General features: G+C 48.9%; 1 protein-coding gene and 1 pseudogene across 2 annotated transcripts in view; both read left to right on the forward strand.

The window, feature by feature from the left end:
- LOC308590124 (chemerin-like receptor 1 pseudogene) overlaps positions 1-22,165 on the forward strand; it is a 284,026-nt pseudogene that overhangs the window by 239,374 nt on the left and 22,487 nt on the right. The window lies entirely within an intron of this gene.
- The window catches only part of IGLON5 (IgLON family member 5), a gene marked incomplete at its 5' end in the record, with an annotated part of 135,719 nt that continues 120,049 nt past the window's right edge, over positions 6,496-22,165 (forward strand). The window contains 2 exon segments of the mRNA XM_081199795.1: positions 6,496-6,648; positions 6,650-6,890. Coding sequence (XP_081055921.1) covers positions 6,496-6,648; positions 6,650-6,890 — 394 coding nt within the window.

The following is a 22,165-nucleotide window of genomic DNA, read 5'->3' on the forward strand; positions in this document are numbered from 1 at the left end:
GTCAAGGTGGCAAACAAATGGTTTTCCCCTCCTCATTTAATCCAAACAACAACCCTGTGAGTAGGTTATGCTGAGAGGCACTGAGTGGCCCACTGTCACACCCATTCATGTGTCTGAATGGGGATTTGAACCCTGGTCTCCCATGTCCTAGTCCGGTGCTCTAACCATTGCACAACACTTCCCTAGTGCATGGGGGGGAGTTGGCAGTGCCGCTGAAAGAGCAGGAAGCACAAAATGGGCATCGTGAACACTGTAGATAGATGGACTGAATGAAGCGGAAAGATGAGAGAGAGAGAGAGAGAGAGAGAGAGAGAGGAGCTCTCCCCGCCACAGCTCCCTGGGAATCGCTCATATTAATGATCCTCTCCCTATCCCAGAAGCTGAGTGGTTCGTAGCTAATGGTGTAAAGAGGAGCAATTAAACCCCTGGTAATTAGCATCCATCACTAGCTCACCAACATCAGCATTTCTGGAACGGTGATATTGTACTGAGAGTCTCCGGCCCACTAGGGGGCGCCCTCATTACAGGCACTGCTGACCCCGTCCCCAGTGGCCTGCAGCCTTGAACTGGGAGGTCAAGGCTGCCTCTCCTCCTTAAGGAGGAGCGGGGAGGGTTGTATATGGGGGAATAGACTTGACTCTGCCCCAGTTTTGACTGTGAGCCTGCACTTGTGGCTTTCGCAGCAGACAAGTTCAGTAGGGCAAAGCTTTTAGCAGTCTGGAAGGAAGCAGAGGGAAAACTTCACCCGGTAAATTTCTGGGCAGCAGAAATATAAAGATAGGGGGTGAAGGGTCCCCCACCCCGATTTTAAGGTAGCAATCTCAAATAATCTTTGTTTGTCCCTCTGGGCTTGTGTTCCCTCCTCCGCTGGCCTGTTTGCATTGCCTTTCTGACAGCCTAGCTGGTTGCTCAGGGCAGAGATCGCTTGGCACCAAGGGTGGCTAATCTGTGGCCCTCTGGGTGCTGCTAGACTACAAATCCCATCATCCATGAGCATTGGCCATGCTGGCTGGGTGTGATGACACCTGGAACCCGATGACACCTGGAGGGCCACAATGTCCACATCCCTGCTTTGGGAGGCAGCAGCGGAGCACTGCATGCTACGGAGATGCCTTGCAATGGAGGAAATATTTCCCCAAGAGTCTGAGTGGCATTCCTTGCTTCCGGGATTGCAACTTGGACTCCTTACTGTGAGATAAATGTTGCGGCTAAGGATCTCCCACAGTTGGGGTTTCCATTTGGAAGAGGACCATGCCTTTGTATTTATGCATTTGAATGATGCTACCTGCTCTTCAGTGAAATTATACCCATATTGGAGAAGAAGAGGGTGGTGATTTATTAAATTTGTATCTCAATTTTCCCCAAAAAGAGCCTAAAGGAGCTCTCTCTCTCTCTCTCTCTCTCTCTCTCTCTCTCTCTCTGTGTGTGTGTGTGTGTGTGTGAGAGAGAGAGAGAGAGAGAGAGAGAGAGAGATAATAGAATCATATACAGTGGTGCCTCAGGTTACAGACACTTCAGGTTACAGACACCTTAGTTACAGACTCCGCTAACCCAGAAATAGTACCTCAGGTTAAGAACTTTGCTTCAGGATGAGAACAGAAATTGGGCGGCGGCGGCATGGTGACAGCAGGAGGCCCCATTAGCTCAAGTGGTACCTCAGGTTAAGAACAGTTTCAGGTTAAGAACAGACCTCCAGAATGAATTAAGTTCTTAACCCGAGGTACCACTGTAATTGTAGAGCTGGAAGGGACCCCTAAGGTCATCTAGTCCAACCCCCTGCAATGCAGAAATCCCCACTAAAAGCATCCATGGCAGATGGCCACCCAACCTCTGCTTCAAAGCCTCCAAGGAAGGAGAGTCCACAACCTCCTAAGCATAGGTGCCAATTCCCTGGGGCTCTGGGTGCCCGAGCACCCACAAAATTCCCCATGAAGGGACGGGGCACCCACAAATTTCAGTGCCAGGGCCAGGCACGCTGCATGGTGCCCACAGTCACTGGGCCAAGTTGGCACTCCTGCTCCATTCCACTGTCAAACAGCTCTTACTGTCAGAAAGTTTTTCCTGATGTGTAGTCGGAATTTCCTTTCTTGTAACTTGAAGCCATTGGTTTGAGTCCTACCCTCCAGAGCAGGAGAAAACAAACTTGTTCCCTCTTCCATGGGACAACCTTGAGATATGTGAATATGGCTATTGTATCTCCAAGGTCCATATAGTTAAAGCTATGGTTTTCCCAGAAGTGAGAGCTGGACCATAAAGAAGGCTGATCGCTGAAGAATTGATGCTTTTGAATTATAGTTCTGGAGGAGACTCTTGAGAGTCCCATGGACTGCAAGACGATCAAACCTATCCATTCTTAAGGAAATCAGCCCCGAGTGCTCACTGGAAGGACAGATCCTGAAGCTGATGCTCCAATACTTAGGCCACCTCATGAGAAGAGAATACTCCCTGGAAAAGACCCTGATGTTGGGAAAGATGGAGGGCACAAGGAGAAGGGGACGACAGAGGATGAGATGGTTGGACAGTGTTCTTGAAGCTACCAGCTTGAGTTTGACCAAACTGCGGGAAGCAGTGGAAGACAGGAGTGCCTGGCGTGCTCTGGTCCATGGAGTCACAAAGAGTCGGACACGACTAAATGACTGAACAACACATCATATCTCCTCTTTTGGCTAGTGAGAGAGAGAAGCATGAATCCCTGAATGCTTATCATCTAAAATATGGGTGGGGAGCCCATGGTCCATGAACAAATCCTGGCCTGCCAGGGGGTCCAAGTTGACCCGCACAGCTGTTTCCCTCCAAACCACATTCGCCTGCCCATCAGCTGATGCCACTGCATGATGCCAGGTGATGGGCAGGGTTCAACCCTGCTAGGGTCTGCTTTGCTAGCGTGTTCCCTGAAGCCCCCCGGATTGCACACCCAACTCAGCAGTTGGTTGAGTGGAGGGTTCAATCCTGCTAGGTGCTGCTTTGGTAGGATGATCCCTGTGGCAGACCCCAATCACCTCCATGGGTCAACTTTGACAGGTGGGCGGGACTGCCAACTATCCGTCATCTGATGTCATCATGACATGTTGTGATTTAAAGGTGGGTGACTAGCAGGGGTAAGGAGAGATAAGGATCTGTGTCCCCACCTCCCCCCCCAAAAAAAAACAGTTCCCCATCCCTTGTCTAAAAGACCTGACATAGAAGTCAGGGAGAGGGGGAAATAAGGGGGAGGGCAGAAGAGAAAAAGTTCTAGGGTGGGATACATTCATTCTATGGCTACACATCACTGTTTGCAAACATGTTGACATATCATTAAAATGGCATCTGAAAACAATGACAAATTATTACACCGCAGGAGGGGGCGGTGTACATACATTCTAGAAACCATGTTTACAGAGTATTATAATAGCACTTAAAACCATAAGGGAAACAGGAACAGGAATTATTACATTGCAGAAGGGGAGGGGGGAACAACCTGACCTAAAGTCAGTGAGGTTAACCCTTTCCCTGCTGCACCATTTTCCTGGTTAAAATCCCCACCCACAAGCTTCTCCACTGGGCAATACATAAGCAATTGGAAGTCTGACTGTTTCTAGCCCAGCCTTGGCAACTGCCAACGCTGCTTCCTGGTCTTTGGCATGTTCTCCCTCTGACAAGTTACACTTGTGGAGACTCCCCTTTTCTACATCTTGCTGCCTTAAAGCCCCTCCCCCCCAAAAAAAACCTGTGGCTCTGATCACACTTCTGTTTATTATCCAGTGCTGGATTTTTAATCCTCATTCACAGGATGTTATCCAAAATGCATATGCGTCTTGCACTACATTACTGCTTGACGCCTCGCTTGTTTCTCAAACCAGCTTCACACCGACTGAAGTCCTTAAACTGCTCCCGATTCACCTCTAACCAAAGTGTGAACATCTTTGCACAGGGCAAAGGCAACCTCACCTTGCCAACACCCACTAGTGAGTGCACAAACAGAAATGAATTCTACTGTAAGGAAGCCGTGCTGATGTGAACCGCTGTGGGTGGGGGAGTGTTGTGGAATGCACTGGAAATAACTTCACTGTGCTCTAAGGGGGTGGTGTGAAGGCACCCTGTGTTCATTTCCTCTTCACATTTCTGCCACAATCTTCCTCTAAGACTGCGGGATAGGAATCTTGTGGCTCTCCAGACATTCCTGGACTATAGTTCCCATGAGCCCCAGGCAGCATGGCCAATAAGAACACAAGAAGAGGCTGCTGGATCAGGCCAAGGTCTCATCTAGTCCAGCACCCTGTTCCCCCCCATTGCCAGCCAGAATCCTGTGGGCAGCCTTCAAACAAGACCTGAGCACAAAAGATCTCTCTTCTTCTGCAGTTTCCAGCTACTGGTGTTCAAAAGCATTGTGGCTGGTAGTCCTAGTGGCCACTGAAAGCCTTATCATCCATGAATTTGTCCAGTCCTCTTTTAAAGCCATCCCTGCCTCCTGCGAAATTGAGTTCCATAGTTTAACAATATGCCGAATGCAGAGGTGTCTTCTTTTGTCTGCCCCCAAACTTCCAACATTCAGCTGCATTGGATGCCTGTGAGTTCTAGAATTATGAGATGGGAAGGAAAACTTATTTCACTCCACTTTCTCCATGCCATGCAAAAAATTCTACGGGTGGGGAAAAAACCCCGCTATAAAAAAGTCAGAAATTAAAACGTTAAATTAAACAAAAGGGGGAAAAAACACTATGAGAAATGGCTTAGAATTTTTTTTTGCTCTCTGGTGCCATCTGGTGTTGCATGTTCATAATGCATTCAAAACGCTGATTCTTGACAAATGTATCTGAGTCCTATGTTTTATGGGCAGGGCTGAAGGCAGCTGTCATCCAATGACACCAGGGGGGGGGGCAAAGGTAAGCAGCCCTTACTCTAACCCAAAGGTTGAAAACCTTTTTGAGTCCACAACTCCATTGACCAACTACATTCTTTCTGTGGCACCCCTGTGGGACTCAGGAGCCCAGTTATGTCACCCCTTGCCTCCAGAGCCAGAACCCTCTCGCCATTTTTTGAACACCCTCCCTTGTGGAGTGTTCCCTCAGCCTCCTCTCTTCTCCCCTCTCCTTGGGAGTCCTCTGGGCAGCCACAGCTGCTGCCCCTGGTCTTTGAGCTGCCTCTCCCGCCCCAAAGAGAGGTGTCTCCTCACACTGCCCCACAGGGGCCTGGGAAGCAGAGCCATCTTTCCCATTGGCCTTAGTGGCACTCCACCAGGTTGACGACCTCTAAGGGGTGCCCCAGCGAGTGGGGGAGCTGCGCGGTTTTGCTGGCGGCCTCCCCTTTCCCTGCGCACCCGCCAGCTGTGCCCCGCCAACTATATGGCTGGTGGGCATGCAGTTTCCCTCCCAAGTCTCCATGGGAGGAGAGCAATCCCTCAGAGCCTTGGGAAAAGGTCAACAACTCTGGGAAAGCGGGGTGGGGTGTGTGTGTGTGCAGGAGGGATCTTTGCCCCATGGCACCAGATATGATTAAGATGGCCCTGCTGGGAAGCACCCCCTGGCCTGCCCCAGAGGCACTATTCACCTGGGGAGCTTGTACAGTGGTACCTTGGGTTACAGACGCTTCAGGTTACAGACTCCGCTAACCCAGAAATAGTACTTCAGGTTAAGAACTTTGCTTCAGGACGAGAACAGAAATCACGCAGCGGTGGCGCAGCGGCAGCACTTAGCTAAAGTGGTGCCTCAGGTTAAGAACAGTTTCAGGTTAAGAACGGACCTCCAGAACGAATTAAGTTCTTAACCCGAGGTACCACTGTAGCCAGGGCTGCTGCAACAAACAGCTGTGCAAGCCTTAAGGAGGCAGAGGTGTGAAAGGGCATCAGAGGAGGGTCGGAAGGAAAGAAAGAGTGGCAGGGGCCAATATTGCCCAGGTAACCCCATCCAGTGCTCTAACCACTACATCTCACTGCCTTTCTAGCACAGAGTCTAGGTAAGGTGCAAAAAGCTGAGAAAAACATCTTGGATCTCTGGGGTTGGCTAACTTAGCTGAAGGTGATCTAGGACTGCAGGGACTCAGGAAGGGGAAGCCTGCAGGGCCAAGAGGTCGTCGCGCTTGGAAAGGGAAAAAAAGTGCTGAGGACAGCTTTGAGGCGAGCCATGGGGCGGAGGAAGTGGTGGAAAGACTTTGGAGGGGGTTAGACGAGAGACCGTCGCGCGAGAGAGAGCTGAGAAATGGGCTGCAAGAGTTAACTCCCTTCCTCCGTTCCATCCCCAGGAGGTACCCACAGAAGATGCTCCTCTATGGGGGAAGCCGGAGGAAGGGGGCTGGGTGAGGGAGGGAAGAGGGGGCTTAACAGCCTAGCCGGGATCTCTCTGGGTTTCCCTGGCTCTGTGTGCGTGGGGGGGGCTTGCTCTCTTTCCTCCCCACTCTCCTCATCCCCAGCATTGCTGCAGTAACAAAGAGCCCCTCATAAATCACCCCCCCTTTCTCGGCCCGTCCCACCAGCCTCATCTCCCTCCCTCCCATTGGCGGCCCCCCTCCCTCCTCATTTGCATGCCCGGCCCCTTTCCCAGCCACCCGGACTCCGGATTGGCCCTGCCGGGCGCGTCCCTCATCTCTGCCCAGCTGTCTGTCAGAATTCTCACCCCCTTCAGTAGCTCCCTCTCTCTCCCCTCCTCCTCCCTCCTCTCTTCCCTCCACAATACACCCCCCCCCTCTCATGAGATGCAGCAAGGCTGGCGGTGGGTTGAATGCGAGAGCCAGCCTGTATCTCCCTCCATCGCTGCCTGTGTCTCGCTCTCCTCCTCCTCTGCCGCCGCCTCCTCCTCCTCCTCCGGCAGCTGCTGCAGCATCGCCCCCCAGCCGGCACCCAGGACCAGCCAGAGACATGCACTGCGCACTCCTGGTCACGCTCCTCTACAGGATGGGGATGCTGTTCCTCTATCAAGGTGCTGCATTCCGGCTGCGCGGGGTGGCGGTGGCGGGGTGTGCGTGGTGGTGCTGGTGGTGGTTTGCGGGGGGCTGGGCTGGGAGAACAGGAGTGCGCGGACGGAATACCCAATGCGTACCTGTGTGCGCGCCACGGGGAGACACGGCTGTGTAGCGTGCCACGGCGGTAGCGCAGTTGCACCGATGCGCTGGGAGCATCTCTGTAGCACAGTTGCGCGGTGCTCTGTCCCTGGGTCTGCAGACCAACCGAGCGCCACAGATGTGCGTGGCTGTGCGCACGATTGGGGTCTTTTTTTTGGGGGGGGGGCTACATTTCGCCGAGGTACCTTGGAGTTGTCCCAAGTATAAGCGTGGGGTTCCCCACCCCCAACCGCGTTGCAAATATCCGCGCGGCCCCTTAGGGATACGTCGTTCTTGGTCGCAGATGCATGCCACAGAAACCCAGATCTTTCTTGCCCCCCCTCCCAATGAGGTGTCACAACAACTGCATGCGTGCTTTGTGAATGCACAATTTTGGCACCTCCTTTCCAACATCCGGCTCACTCTCTCCGCCGGAGCGTTCGGTCTGCGTATCTGAATGCTTACTGTACATTTCCTGCCACGGATAGCTAACGTCGGAGATGCCGGTCGTTAATTAAGTGCGCCGCTTGCCTCTTTGCACGACTTGTTTGCCACGGGGTAGTTGTGGGCAGAGAGGGAGCAAGCCGCCTAAAGATCTGCAAAGGGTTCTGGCGGGTGGAGGGAAGAGAGGGGTTCCTGGGCGCAGGGTGCAGATCTGGAGAGAAACAGGAGGGGATTTGTGTGTTCCTAATATGTTGGAGAGATGACCATACAGGAGAGAGATGGAGAGGGATGGAGACACCCTGGTCTATGAATGAACGGCTTGTATGGATGCTAATCACCAGATGGATACATTTGTGGGGGAATAAACAAAGAGCAAAAAGGGGACTTGTGTAATGCGTGTGTGAGAGAGGGAGGGAGAGAGGGAGATGGGATTGGGGAAAGGAAGAGAGGTGATGATAGGTGATGGTGGTGCTGATGATGACCAGAATATTTATAGAGGCATAGATGAACCCAGAGGATAGATGTTGGGATGGACGCTGTAGAAGGTAAGAGAAGCACACAGAGAGACCATGCCATGGTGCTCACTTTGGGACAGTGAGACTGCAACACTGTGTACATACAGCACTTACTTGGGAATGGGTCCCATTGAACTCAGGGGGACTCCTTTCCAAGTAAACATGCAGAGGATCTGTCTGCTTGGGTTTCAATGCTTGCTTCTCTCCTTGGCCTGCTGTCTCCCTTTGCCGCCCTTCCAAAGCCCACCACTCCATCACCTGGTGAGAATTTGATGCCACCGATCCTGGCCTTGTGTGTAGACCTAATCTTGTCATTGGGTGGTAGTGGTGGGGTGGACAGGCATCATTGCCACGGCTTGACCAATGGTCCTGATCTCAGCGCAGATGCCAACATTGGCATTTTGGTGTGGTTGCTGGCACTGACCGTGGGGTGGTTAGGTGAGGCGTTGTAAGTGTGGTTGCTTGGAGCTGTGGCACTGCAGGTCAGGCTAATGCCAGGCTAGTGCTTTGGAACATTGTGGATGGCTGTATCATTTAAAATGGGATTGTGAGAACCCTGGTGGGTCTGCCCAAAAGTCTACCTACTCCAATGTTCTGTTTCCAGTCGTGACAGGACAGCCATCTCCCAGATTCCCCCTGCACCTGGCATGCAGAGACGCACAATTCCTGAAAGAGGAGGTCCACTTTCTATCCTGGGAGCCTGTCCTGGGTCTCCGCCATCAACAGATCTATCTTTCATGAATTTGCCTAATCCATCTAAAGCTAGCGGACATCATCATCATATCCTGTGGTCGTGAATGCCATAAATTAATTATATGTTACTTCTCTCTCATCTCTCCTGAATGTACTGCCAAACAATTTAACTGAGTAGTCCTGAGCCTTCATACCTTATGAGAAAGAAAGAGGAAGGTGGGGAGGGAAGGAGAAGAACTTCCTCATCCACCCTCTCCCAATTTGCAGAGGTTGGTGTGACAGGAAACACTAGTATTAACAGTAGTAAAATCAAATCAAATCAAATCACAAGGGTCATTTGGGTGATTGTGACATCTGCACCCCCTTGTTGGCAATGAGGTTCTGGTGTGGGTATTGTTCAGTTGATGGAGTTGGAAGACATCTGGTCAGCATGAACCAATCCCATACCACCTTAGAGACCAGCAAATCTGTAGCTGCATGACCTTCTGTGGACCACTGCCTATGTATCCAATAATGAGTTTGTTCATATTCTGGTGCTGAAGGCCTCTTCTGTTATTTATGCTACAGCAAACTAACCTGGCTACCTTTCTGTGGGCTCTGAATAGTTGGATCAGCCTTTTATGGAAAGGCCTTTTCCATCAGTGCAACTCCCTCTCTCTCTCTCTCTCTCTCTCTCTCTCTCTCTCTCTCTCTCTCTCTCACAGTAGTGCCCATGCTCAAGCCATGGGTCGGGTCTGTGGACAGCAGGTGCTCTGACTCTGGCCTATTTTGAGAGCAGCGTTCTCACTGGCTGCTGGGGTGACATTCATTGCCAACCAGCCACTGTTGGTTGGTGCCACACAGTGGTGGCATCACCAGAATGAGCAGTTTCATTGGCAGAGCCTGATGAAGATCAGAGGTTCTGATGTAAATACAAGTGGGTATCTGGGGTTTGCGCCAGTGTGGCTGGTGGGATTGGGATCTGTGTGTTGGGGGCAGGATAATGGAAGGCAGTTCAGCGGGCCCACCCAGCCCAACAGGACTACTTGCTGTGACTGCAGAGGGCACTTGAGGTTCCAGGAGCTGTTCCCCTCCTCCCCATACCCATCTACTGTACCTAAAACCCTTTACAATTTAGGGAGAGAGACCATAGCTTAATCGTAGAACAGATGCTTTGAATGGGGTAAAATTCTTCGACATTTCCACTTAAGAAGAGCAGGTAACTGGCATTGTGAAAGCCCACTTCTACCCAAGATCCTAGAGGGCTGCTGCTGGTCAGAGTGGACAATATTGGACTAGATGGGCAAATAGATAGTTGTGGTATGGGACCTGTGTTCCTATTACTTCCTATAACTGAAAATATCGGACTGAACTGCGAGCATCTCATTCAAGCAAAGTGTGGCCCTATCACTGAATTCCTGATCCATACCAGATTCTAAATCTTTTCTGCCCAGTTTCAACATCATTCTGCAATAATGTTTTCTTTAAAAATTAAAAAAAACCTGCAGAAAAGGCATTTTTGTACACCTTCAAATGCAAAATACATATTTCACACACATTCCATTCTAAAAAGATGTATGTCTGCACGTTTCTGTATAGGTTTCATTCTAAAATAAGCACCACCCCCCCCCCCAGATTTGGAACTAAAATATGCATCTAATGCACACACTTATGTGCATGTGAGGGGTTTTATTTTAGATGAGAACTGTCTCACAAAATGCAGAAGTGCGAAAGCCAAAAAGTAACTCCACCCCAATCTGTGTATCAGACTGGGAAGTGAAAGTGTAAATCAGCCTGATTGGCTTTAAGGTGCAGTGGCTTGCGCGTGCCCCCCCCCCCGCCAACACCCCCATCCCGCCCTGCTGCCAATGGTGGGAAATGGTTCAGTTGTCTCCGCGCAGGGAGCATGTCTGCTTCTCCCACTTCGAACATTAATCTGCGGCGTGTAACGTCAGGCTCAGGACACAGAAAGTACAACTCCTTGAAATTCCTGCTTATTTGCATGCATGATTGACATCTACTCCCAGCCGATATGATTGGGATTACTTTGTTCAGAAGTATTGGCAGTGGCGTGGAAGGCTGCAGAGGTTTTTCTGTTGCAGGCATTAGTATGGCTGGGAGTGTCAGGACGAGGTTGTCTAAGTTTGTGCTATTTGCACTGCCTGTTACTGACCTTGTGCCTACTGGCTTTACGCTGTGATTTTATAGACTCATAGAACTGTAGAGTTGGAAGAGACCCCGAGGGCCATCTAGTCCAACCCCCTGCAATGCAGGAATCTCAGCTGAAGCATCCATGACAGATGGTCATACAAGCTCTGCTTAAAAACCTTCATAGAAGGAGAGTCCACCACCTACACTGTCGAAAAGCTCTTAATGTCAGAAAGTTCTCCCTGATGTTTAGTCAGAATCTCCTTTCTTGCAACTTGAAGCCATTGGTTTGGGCCCCAGAATAGGAGAAAACAAGCATGTTCCCTCCTCCATGTGACAGCCCTTGAGATACTTGAAGCTGGCTATCATATCTCTTGTCAGTCTCCTTTTCTGGGCCAAACATACCCAACTCCCTCAACCGTTCCTCACGAAGCTTGGTTTCCAGACCCTTGATCATCTTGGTTGCCCTCCTTTGCACACATTCCAGCTTCTCAATTTCCTTTGCCATTGCAAAGGATGGAGAGGAGCAACAGGAACGCCAGTGAACAAATCTAATTCTTCTTTTTTTTTGTGGGGTTGGAGGGGCTGCTGTAACTCAGTGCCTCTGCTTTGAGTATAGAAGTTCCCTGGCTCAATCCCTGGAGCATCTTCAAGCTGTGCTGGGGAAACCAGGAAAGCTGATGCCAGTGAGTGTGCACAATACTGACCTAGATGGACCATTAGTCTGACTTGTCTAAAAGCTAATGAGCAAGACATGAAAGCTACCTGGTACTCAGAGGTAGGCTATCACTGGACCTGAAGATTCCATTCAGCTGCTGTGGCTAATAGTCTGTCAGTAGCCCAATGCTTTGTGAATTTGTTGAAAAGGTCAGGTTTGCATCTTCTCCAAAAGTTCAGGAAGTAAGAAAAAGCATATCTGTGCACACCCCTGGGCAAGACCAAAGCTCCATCAGGCCTAGCAACCTGTTTCCCACACCAGCCAGTCAAATGCCTTTTGGAACTCTGTGAGGTAAGTTAGGCTGAAACACTGTGACTCGCCCAAGGTCAGCAAGTGAGCACCATGGTGGAGTGGGGATTTGAACTCTGGTCTCCCAGGCCCTAGTCTTACGCTCTAGCCACAACACAATTCTGCCTTGTCTCCAGCACTTGGCATGGAGACATACACTATCACACACCGTACACTCACATTCACATGGCTTCCTGCAAAGATTTCTGGGAACTGTACCTTCTCACACAGCTACAATTCCTAGCACCTGGAACAAACAATGGTTCCTGGGATTCTTGGGCAAGTCACGTGCTTTAAATGTATGGTGTGTGTGTGCAGTCGCTAAACGTGCTAATAGATCCCAGAATCATAGAGTTGCTCAGTAAAGGGAACTGGGTGGCTTTAAAAGAGGATTGGACAAATTCATGGAAGAAATAATGCTTCTGAATACCAGTTGCTGGAAGCCACAGGAGGAGAGAACGTTCTTGTGTTCAGGTCCTGATCACATGTTTCCCACAAGCATCTGGGTGGCCACTGTGGGAACAGGATGCTGGACTACATGGGCCATGGGCCTGATCCAGCAGGTTCTTCTTGTGTTCTTATGAATCCAGAGCTAGACCACCCTTCAGGCTGCCCAGCTTCTGCCTGAAGACTTCCAGTGAGGGAGAGCTCATCCACTGCCCTAGGTAATTGGTTCCTTTATCAAACAGATTGTACCATCAATAAGTTTCTGCTAATGTTCAGCTGCTATCTGCCCTCCTGCAACTTAAGCCAGTTTGGTCTTTTCTTGCCTGCTTCAGGAGCGCAATAGCAAACCAGCCTTGTTGGAAGGATGCTATTGTGCTGCTCCTCAGTCTTCTCTTACTCAGGCTAAACATACCTGGTAGATCTACCTTAGGTGACCAAGGAAAGGCAAAAGCAGAGGAACACAGGCTTTAAGCTTTCCAGGCAGACCTCTACCATTGCACATGCGTGTGTTTGCTTGAGGGCCCTTCCGAGCTGTTCTAGTCATCTGTCTGAATCTAAGAGAACGAGGGAGATGGAAGCACATTTATCTGACTTGCACCAGAACCAGGGGTGACCCCTAAAACCAGCTAGGAAGATAGCTTGCCATAGTTTTAAGCACCTCCATGGGTGGTGAACACAGTTGCTGGCAAACTAGCATCTGTTCAGGGTGCTCAGAATCACCTGGTGACTTATTGTAACAACTTTGTGGTGAGTTGAGGCACCTATTTTTTCCTGGAAAAAAAGCACTGCGTCAGACCATTGATCCATATAGCTCAGTGCTGTCAGCACCAACTGGAAGCAGCTCTCCATGGTTTCTCCATGAGTCTCTTCCAGTGCCACACAGAGATGCTGAGGATTGAACCTGGGAGCTTCTGCAAGCAAAGCATGTGCTCTGCCACTGAGCCACAGCACTTCCCCACATCTACAGATCTATCCAGAGTGGCATTTTGTTTGCTGCATCTCAGCCGCCTGGCCCAAGACCATGCGCTGCCTCGTTGCAAATGCACCTCTGCCCCAAGTCAAGGTGCATGCTATCCAAGGCCAACCGGGTTATTTTGGCACCTGAGGCAGAAAATAAGCATCTCTCCAGCACTCTGGCAAGAGAAATGCAGTAACTAACAATTTGCTGCCCTTTCATGACATTCAAGATCAAACCGCCCGAGGCGGGTGCCTCATACTGCCTAATGGCGGAGCCAGCCTTCTGCATGCAACGGAGAAGCTGGGCCAAAACAAAACCTTTCCGACTCCCATGAAGCTTGAGAAAAGTAATCACCAGTTGATCCCCTCTAAATTTATCCAACTTCCCTATGTTCACAAGGGTCTTTTTGTTCAAATCGTCATTCCGGGGAGACTGCCCTATAATTTCACACCTCTTAATATAAACTGCCTTCTGATTTCCAGTCTAAATCTGTTAATGTCCAATTTGTACCTGTTGGTTTTGATGGCACGGGCTGCCAGCTACTTGCAGAGTTTCCACAACAGTGGCACTAAACCATACTGTACGTACCGAGTGGTCAGACGCTGAAGATTGCTTTGATCCTGAGTGTTGAGTACATGGCGGTGATGCAACAACATTGGCTTTGCTATAGGCTCGATATGGTTGGCACTCTCAACTTTGTCAGTGGCAGAATAGTCGGTTGTGATTTCTCCGAGTTAGCTTTGGTGGAAGCGGCACCTGGAAAACCTGTGCCTAGCAGTGAGGTTGACCTGATTTATCTGAGTGCATGTGCTATCATGGCATCCATCAGAAAGAACCCTACTGGGTCCCAGACCAAAGGCCCATCTAGTCTAGCACCTTGATCTCACGGTGGTCAATGGGGAGATCACAAGCAGGAGCTGGCCAGCAACTGGTCATTGCCTCCGACAGTGAAGGTTGAATATAGCTAGTAGCCATTGATAGTCTGATCTTGCTATCTAAAAGCCATTCAGGGAATGGTCCCTCTCAGTACGTTGTGGACTCTCCTTCCTTGGATGTTTTTAAGCCATCTGCCATGCTTTAGTTGAGATTCCTACCTTGATTTCAGCAAGGCATTTGACAAGGTGCCCCATGATATTCTTGTAAAGAAGCTGGTAAAATGCGGTCTTGACTATGCTACCACTCAGTGGATTTGTAACTGGATGACTGACCAAACCCAAAGGGTGCTCATCAATGGTTCCTCTTCATCCTGGAGAAGAGTGACTAGTGGGGTGCCACAGGGTTCTGTCTTGGGCCCGGTCTTATTCAACATCTTTATCAACGACTTGGATGATGGACTCAAGGGCATCCTGATCAAATTTGCAGATGACACCAAACTGGGAGGGGTGGCTAACACCCCAGAGGACAGGATCACACTTCAAAATGACCTTGACAGATTAGAGAACTGGGCAAAAACAAACAAGATGAATTTTAACAGGGAGAAATGTAAAGTATTGCACTTGGGCAAAAAAAATGAGAGGCACAAATACAAGATGGGTGACACCTGGCTTGAGAGCAGTACATGTGAAAAGGATCTAGGAGTCTTGGTTGACCACAAACTTGACATGAGCCAACAGTGTGACGCAGCAGCTAAAAAAGCCAATGCAATTCTGGGCTGCATCAATAGGAGTATAGCATCTAGATCAAGGGAAGTAATAGTGCCACTGTATTCTGCTCTGGTCAGACCTCACCTGGAGTACTGTGTCCAGTTCTGGGCACCACAGTTCAAGAAGGACACTGACAAACTGGAACGTGTCCAGAGGAGGGCAACCAAAATGGTCAAAGGCCTGGAAACGATGCCTTATGAGGAACGGCTAAGGGAGCTGGGCATGTTTAGCCTGGAGAAGAGGAGGTTAAGGGGTGATATGATAGCCATGTTCAAATATATAAAAGGATGTCACATAGAGGAGGGAGAAAGGTTGTTTTCTGCTGCTCCAGAGAAGCGGACACGGAGCAATGGATCCAAACTACAAGAAAGAAGATTCCACCTAAACATTAGGAAGAACTTCCTGACAGTAAGAGCTGTTCGACAGTGGAATTTGCTGCCAAGGAGTGTGGTGGAGTCTCCTACTTTGGAGGTCTTTAAGCAGAGGCTTGACAACCATATGTCAGGAGTGCTCTGATGGTGTTTCCTGCTTGGCAGGGGGTTGGACTCGATGGCCCTTGTGGTCTCTTCCAACTCTATGATTCTATGATTCCTTCATTGCAGTGGGGATGATTCTATGATTCTGTGATGCTAGGTTGGGGGCTATTGCAGCAGTGAGTTCCATAGTTTCACTCTGCTCTACTTGAAGAAATGCATTCCTTTGTCCATCCTGCATATTCTAACATTCAGCTTCATTGGATGTGCCTGACTTCCAGAATTTTGAAGGGTGTGTGTGTGTCACAATTTTTAAAATATTTCCCTTTGCAAAATAAAATAAAATATCCTGCAAACTAGCTCAAGGGGGAGTGGGTAAAGATCTTGAGTTACGGAGAGTTTGTTCCTTCCCTCTCCCTTGCAGAAGCATTCAAAACTGGAGCCTCAACCTTTGGATTGAAGTGGTGCAGTCCACTCGCTGCTCCTTACCTTGGGATTCCACCATCTCATTCTGCTGCATGTGTCAGCCTTAGTCAGCACCAGGCAAAGGTGTTGTTTGCTGATTGGCTAGCCGCAGGCTCTGGTGATGTCCGAATCTTGTGCCAGGAGCTGATCATCAGCGAACAGTTACGTTCTTAGTACATCAAGGGTGGTGATCTCAGGTTCAGGGACCAAATGTATCTCTTTCAGGCTTCTTTTCCTGGCACTTGGGACATTCTCCAGGCTAGCCCTGCCTTTTCTTCCAGTATAGTGGTACCTCAGGTTAAGAACTTAATTCATTCCAGAGGTCCGTGCTTAACCTGCAACTTGTCTTTCATATAACAGGTCTTTTAATACCTGTGTTATATGGTCCCAGCTAGGGCTGGGCAATATCTGGCTTTAAACATTGTGATATATCATCAGCTAAACATCAAGATATACAGTGGTACCTCTGGTTACGTACTTAATTCATTCCAGAGGTCCCTTCTTAACCTGAAACTGTTCTTAACCTGAAGCACCACTTTAGCTAATGGGGCCTCCCACTGCCGCCGGGCTGCCGCCGCACGATTTCTGTTCTCATCCTGAGGTAAAGTTCTTAACCCGAGGTACTACTATGGTCCTAGGAGTCTTTGGGGGGAAGTTGTGACTGTTCAAAGTGGTCTAAAAGTGCTTTAAATGTCTGGTGTGGGTGTCAGCCCTCCTACCAGTTATTTGCAGTGGCTATAGGTACTTCCTGGGACGCAGGTGGCGCTGTGGGTTAAACCACAGAGCCTAGGGCTTGCCGATCAGAAAGTCATTGGTTCGAATCCCCACGATGGCGTGAGCTCCTGTTGCTCGGTCCCTGCTCCTGCCAACCTAGCAGTTCGAAAGCACATCAAAGTGCAAGTAGATAAATAGGTACCACTCTGGCGGGAAGGTAAACGGCGTTTCCGTGCGCTGCTCTGGTTCGCCAGAAGCGGCTTGGTCATGCTGGCCACATGACCCGGAAGCTGTACGCCGGCTCCCTTGGCCAATAAAGCGAGATGAGCGCCGCAACCCCAGAGTCGGCCTAATGGTCAGGGGTCCTTTTACCTTTACCTATAGGTACTTCCTGCAGAGAATCACCAGCCACTGGTGATTTCAGTGTGTGAGGACTCTGAGCAGAAGCCGCAATGATCTACATCTTTGCCTTTTCCTAATACATTCTGTATTTCTTGGAACAGAATCTTGAAAGTTTTCATTTTTTAAATCTGTGGACTTGTGTAAGGTGCTTATTTTCTTTTATTTCTGTATTCCGATAGCTGGCTTTGGGCCACTGCAATATCCTGCTGCAAAGAAACAGTTAAAGAAAGAAGCAGGTAGGCAGGGAGACAAGCTCATGGCTGGGATAAAAAGCAGCAGACAGGTTTATACGTCCGTCGGCGCAATTTGGATCATCGAGTGGAACAAATGTTCCTCCTTGCAATTAATCGGATTTACTTCTGCAAATTTCAGTCTAATTCTGGCTGCACGAATGCCAAAATTGGTCATCCTTTGTGTGACGTTTGCCTCAAAATCCGCCAAGTAGTAGGACTTACTTCTGAGAGAGGGATCCTAGACCGCTAACTGATGTAAAAAGTCAGCTAAGGGTCTCATTTCTCAGTTCCTTGGGGGAAAGGACATTGGAGGAGAAAGTAAAGAGAACATCTCTCTCCCCAGAACTACAGAGCCCTAACAAGGGTTGGGAGTGCTCCAAAATAAATTTTTAAAAATTAAACCTGCCCCATATAATTAGTAAAATATAGCCCTGCACCCAGGTATACAAACTTTACACAAAGAGAAACTGAATTCTGGGGCTTGTCTAAATTATGCAAATTGAGCAATGTTGCCTGATATCTCTCCTATTGCATAATTAATTTTGTGGTCTTTACTTAAAATGTTCCATCATTTATTCTGGTTTGACTCATTACAGGGAAGGACAGTTTGCTATTCAGGAATTCTACTTCCCTTCAATGACCACTGAGAAACCATTTTCAGCCACCTCTCTGGCAGGTATTGCCCACACTTTTTCAAGCACAACTTGGGAGTTGTTGGGGGGTTTTGTTGTTGTTGTTTTTTAAGACAACTTGCGGTCTTAGAAATGAGAGTGAGGAGTCTCAGAAAACCCCAAATTTCTCCAGCCAGTTTTGTGCATCCCCCCCCCCTGCACATGTTAGTTGCATGCACAAAAATCTATGTGTGGCTATCCATCCATCCTGCAGGACTTCAGTATTTAGGTCGCAATGCTAAGCGCAATTGAGAACCTAAGAACAAAAAGATGTCGTGCTGGATCAGACTAATGGCTTATCTAGTTCAGCATCCTGTTTGCGCATTGGCCAGACACATGACTGAGGGCAACCCTTAAGCACAAGAACATTGCCCCCCCCCCGTGTTTTCTAGCAACTGGTATTCAGAAACATCACTGCCTCCAACTGTGGAAGCGTAGCAGGAATTTGTCCTTAACCAGGGAGGAATTTCTCCTTACTAGCTTGTCGTTGGCATCCGTCTGGCAATGGAGTGTGCCTCCGGGGGTGAAGTCAAGCTGCTGGAGAATCACAGCGCCTGCCGTGGCTGCAGAGGCTGGTAACTCAGAACTGCTGCCTCCTGCATTGTTTTGCTGCGTTGTCAGCACTGAAGTGACCTCACCGGGCAGTGTGTGTGCTGGTCCTGTCCTGCCCAGACAACAAGACCCTCGACCTCACCGATGGGGTCCAAAGGAAAGCAGAGCCATATGTTTGGCACCAGCTTGGCTGCAGGAGTTGCCGGAAGGAGACGTACAAGACGCCCTCAAACCACCTTAGGGAGTCCACTCCAGATTTGTGTAGAGCTTACTCCTTAGTCTTTTCTTCTCCGGAAGATGTCCCACAAGGCAGCGGATGCAGATTTTTCCTCAGGATTTCTCCCCAAAGGCTTTCTCACAAATGACTATAGCCGCAAGGCAGCAGAGGCTTCACACCAGTTTCCCTTCTCCTAGATGGGCTACCTTCCCAGGTTGACAAGCCCCATCTGTCCCTAACTTCCTTCTATAGCAGCGGTTCTCAACCTGTGGGTCCCCAGATGTTGTTGGACTACAACTCCCATCATCCCTGAACTCTGGCCTTGCTAGCTGGGGGTGATGGGAGTTGTAGTCCAACAACATCTGAGGACCCACAGGTTGAGAACCGCTACTCTGTAGCACATGCAGTAACTGCCTTCTTGACCATTGGACTCACTATTAGTCTCATCCGCTCAGTCCACCAGAGTCTGTCTTCGCATCCAGGGGAAGTCCCTAACTCACTGAGGGTTTGAGACCCATCGGCTACCCTCACAGTAGGGCAGGACTGGGGAACCTGTGGGTCTCTAGATGTTTCTGGGCCTCATCCCTGCCCATTGGCTATGTTGACTGTGGCTGATGAGAGTTGGAGTCTAATAACTTTTGGAGGGACTCGCGTCCCCCACCGCTGCAGTAGGAGTTATTTCCAAGTATATATGCACAGCATTGATTAATCAGTTGGATTTTTAAAAGCCTTATGATCAATTAAAAAGGAACCCCAAATTAAAGGGGGCAGTTTATTTTATTTTATTTTTTGGAAAAGTAAATGTAAATACTCAATTCCACTACCTTAGGTATTTCTAAATGGGAATCAGGCAGCTTCATTGTAGATAAGGCTATCAATAACTACTAATCACGGCGACTGGGCACAGAATCAGAGGCAGCATGCAACTGATTACTATGTCCTAGAAGACTTCATACCCTGATGAGGGGTCTCCCAGATGGCATCTAATTGGCCACTGTGGAAAGAGTATTCTGGACCTCAATAGTCATTTCGGATGATTGAGCAGGGCGATTCTTAAACCCATGGTTGGATTGTTCATTCGTAGTGAGGTCTACCTCCTATCTTCTGACACAGGAGGGAGTGTCTTCTCTGAGATGATGATGCATGCATGCATAATCTAAAAACAAAGAAAGAGTGCCCCTCCCCCAGTGTTGTATTCATATGCAAATGTATGCAGATTTAATCAGTTGATCAATCAACTAAAACTCACAGTTAATTGATTTAAGATTTCCTTAACAGAGAGAGAGAGAGGGCTTTAACAGTTAAGACTCAGGCTGTGTATATTGTTTAAAGCATGTTTAAAGCACACACCCCTCCACCAAAAAGAATCCTGGGAACTGTAGTTCAGCTCTCACAGGTCTACCATTCCAGCACCCTTAAACTATTGTTCCCATTATTCTTTTTCAATGTGTGTGTGTGTGTGCTTTAAATGTATACTGTGTACACAGCTTTGGTAAAACAGCTCTCAGTTATCATTGAAGGCATTGATTGAAATCAGAGGCTGCCTTTCCTATGATTGTTGGGAGCGTCCTTTATTAATAATGCAAGTGGGTGGGCACCGGCCTGGACATCATTTGCAATGCTGATGTTGATTCTCGATTATCAGCACTAATGGGGAACAGCCCCAAAGATTCCAAAGAACTCGCACAACTAGTTTGGCACACCCAAGAGAGATTTGGAGACTTGCCACATGGCAAGGGAATCCCAAATCAATTTGCGAAATGGTACTGACGGGGAGTGGGGACTGCTTTTCAAAGGAGAGGAAAAAATCCCACTGGATGTACCCGAGCCCTCGGGCATGCCTGAAGTACATCTCTGGATCCCGGCCACAGCATTCTTGCTGGTGTTGTTATAGTTACGGCAGAAATGATTTGGTTGTGAGGCTGTTACAAAAGCTGTGTTCTGGATTTCCAAGAAACTTTCACCTTAGCTCCCAGTAAAATTCCATTACTTCCCCAAACCGCTCTGTGTTCAGGGACATGTTGATGATGCCGAACAATGAATTTCTTTGTGTGTGTCTTCTAATTGAACCATGATTAATACGCATTTGTTCCAACGTTAAGAGCCGCCTTGCTGAATCAAATCAAAGGTCTGTCTAGGCCAGTCCTTGGTTTCCACTGATGGGTCATCTCAAATTACTTTCTACTCTGAGTAGACTCATTGAAATTAATGGATCTGAGTTAGTCATGTCCATTGACTTTAGTAGGACTGCTTTGAGTAGCACTAGCATTGTATACCACCTCAAGTGACCAAACAGATTCCAATAACACTTTCTGCTGAAACAGCAGAGTTTGGAATTGGGACCAGCAGGGTGAACGTGCTGAAGGCAGAGTTTTCAATGAATTCCCTGTGCTACCAAATCCAATGAAGTTCCTGTTTGGGCATCCTTGGTGACCTCTGGAACAGATAGCTGAAAGTCAGCAACCACAAACACCCTCCCTTTTCCTGCTGTTCTTGCATGAGTTTAGAATATTTTCCCAATCCTGGCTGGCACTATCAGTTTGCTGTTGGCATAGGGGTTACTGTAGTCAGCAACTATGGCATATGTCAAATTTGAACGGCTGTAGATCACCAGGCAGTGATTGCCACATTGGTCTTCTACACCTGTGCTTCCATGGGCACCTATAGTGGCTGCCCACACTGCCAACTGTGCCCACGCTGCCAACAGTTTAAATCTGAGATGTTGTTGGACTCAAAATCCCATTATCCCCAGCCAGCATGGCCAAGGGCCAAGGGAAGATGGGAGCTGTAGTCCACATGTTCCCCATCTGTGCCACTCAGCTTCTTAGGGGTAGGTTTGTGGTTGATTATTTGCGGCTATTTATTTAGCAGTTTCATATCCTGCTTTTCAGCTGCAGGCCTCTAATGCAGCTTGCAGCATTTATGGACGTCAAATGGATACACCAAGAACCACAGACTTAAAATGAAACAGAACATAAACATGTTGTTCCCTGCAGGGCAATTGGTGTCCAATGACCCCATGGTGGTAGAGGAGACAGTCCAGGTGGAAAAGAACTATGGATCTACTGCTGTTGGCACCGGCTAGCTCTAGTGAGGGTAGGAGTACTTTGAGTTGCCTTTTCCATGAGCAGAAGCATCTTCCTGGATGGTGGAGCCAGAAGGTCCAAAGCTCAATCCCTAGCATCTCCAGGTAGGGCTGGGAGAGACCTCTGCCAAAATTCACAGAGAGCAGCTGCCAATAAGTGGAGGCAATATTGAGTTAGATGGGGCAGTAGTCTGTATAAGGCAGCTTTCTATGTTCCTACGGGTCAGACCAAAGGTCTACCTCAGTGTTTCCCAAACTTGGGTCTCCAGCTTTCTTTGGACTACAACTCCCATCATCCCCAGCTAGCAGGACCAGTGGTCAGGGATGGTGGGAATTGTAGTCCAAAAGCAGCTGCAGACCCAAGCTTGGAAAACATGGGTCTATCTAATCAAGCATCCTGCTTCCACAGTGGCCAAACAAATGTCTCCAGGAAACTCACATAAGATGAGCCTGCTCGATCAGGCCAATGGCCTATCTAATCCAGCACTCTGTTCTGGCAATGGCCAACC

Source organism: Podarcis bocagei (assembly GCF_964188305.1).
Source record: "Podarcis bocagei genome assembly, chromosome: 7".
NCBI lineage: Eukaryota > Metazoa > Chordata > Lepidosauria > Squamata > Lacertidae > Podarcis > Podarcis bocagei.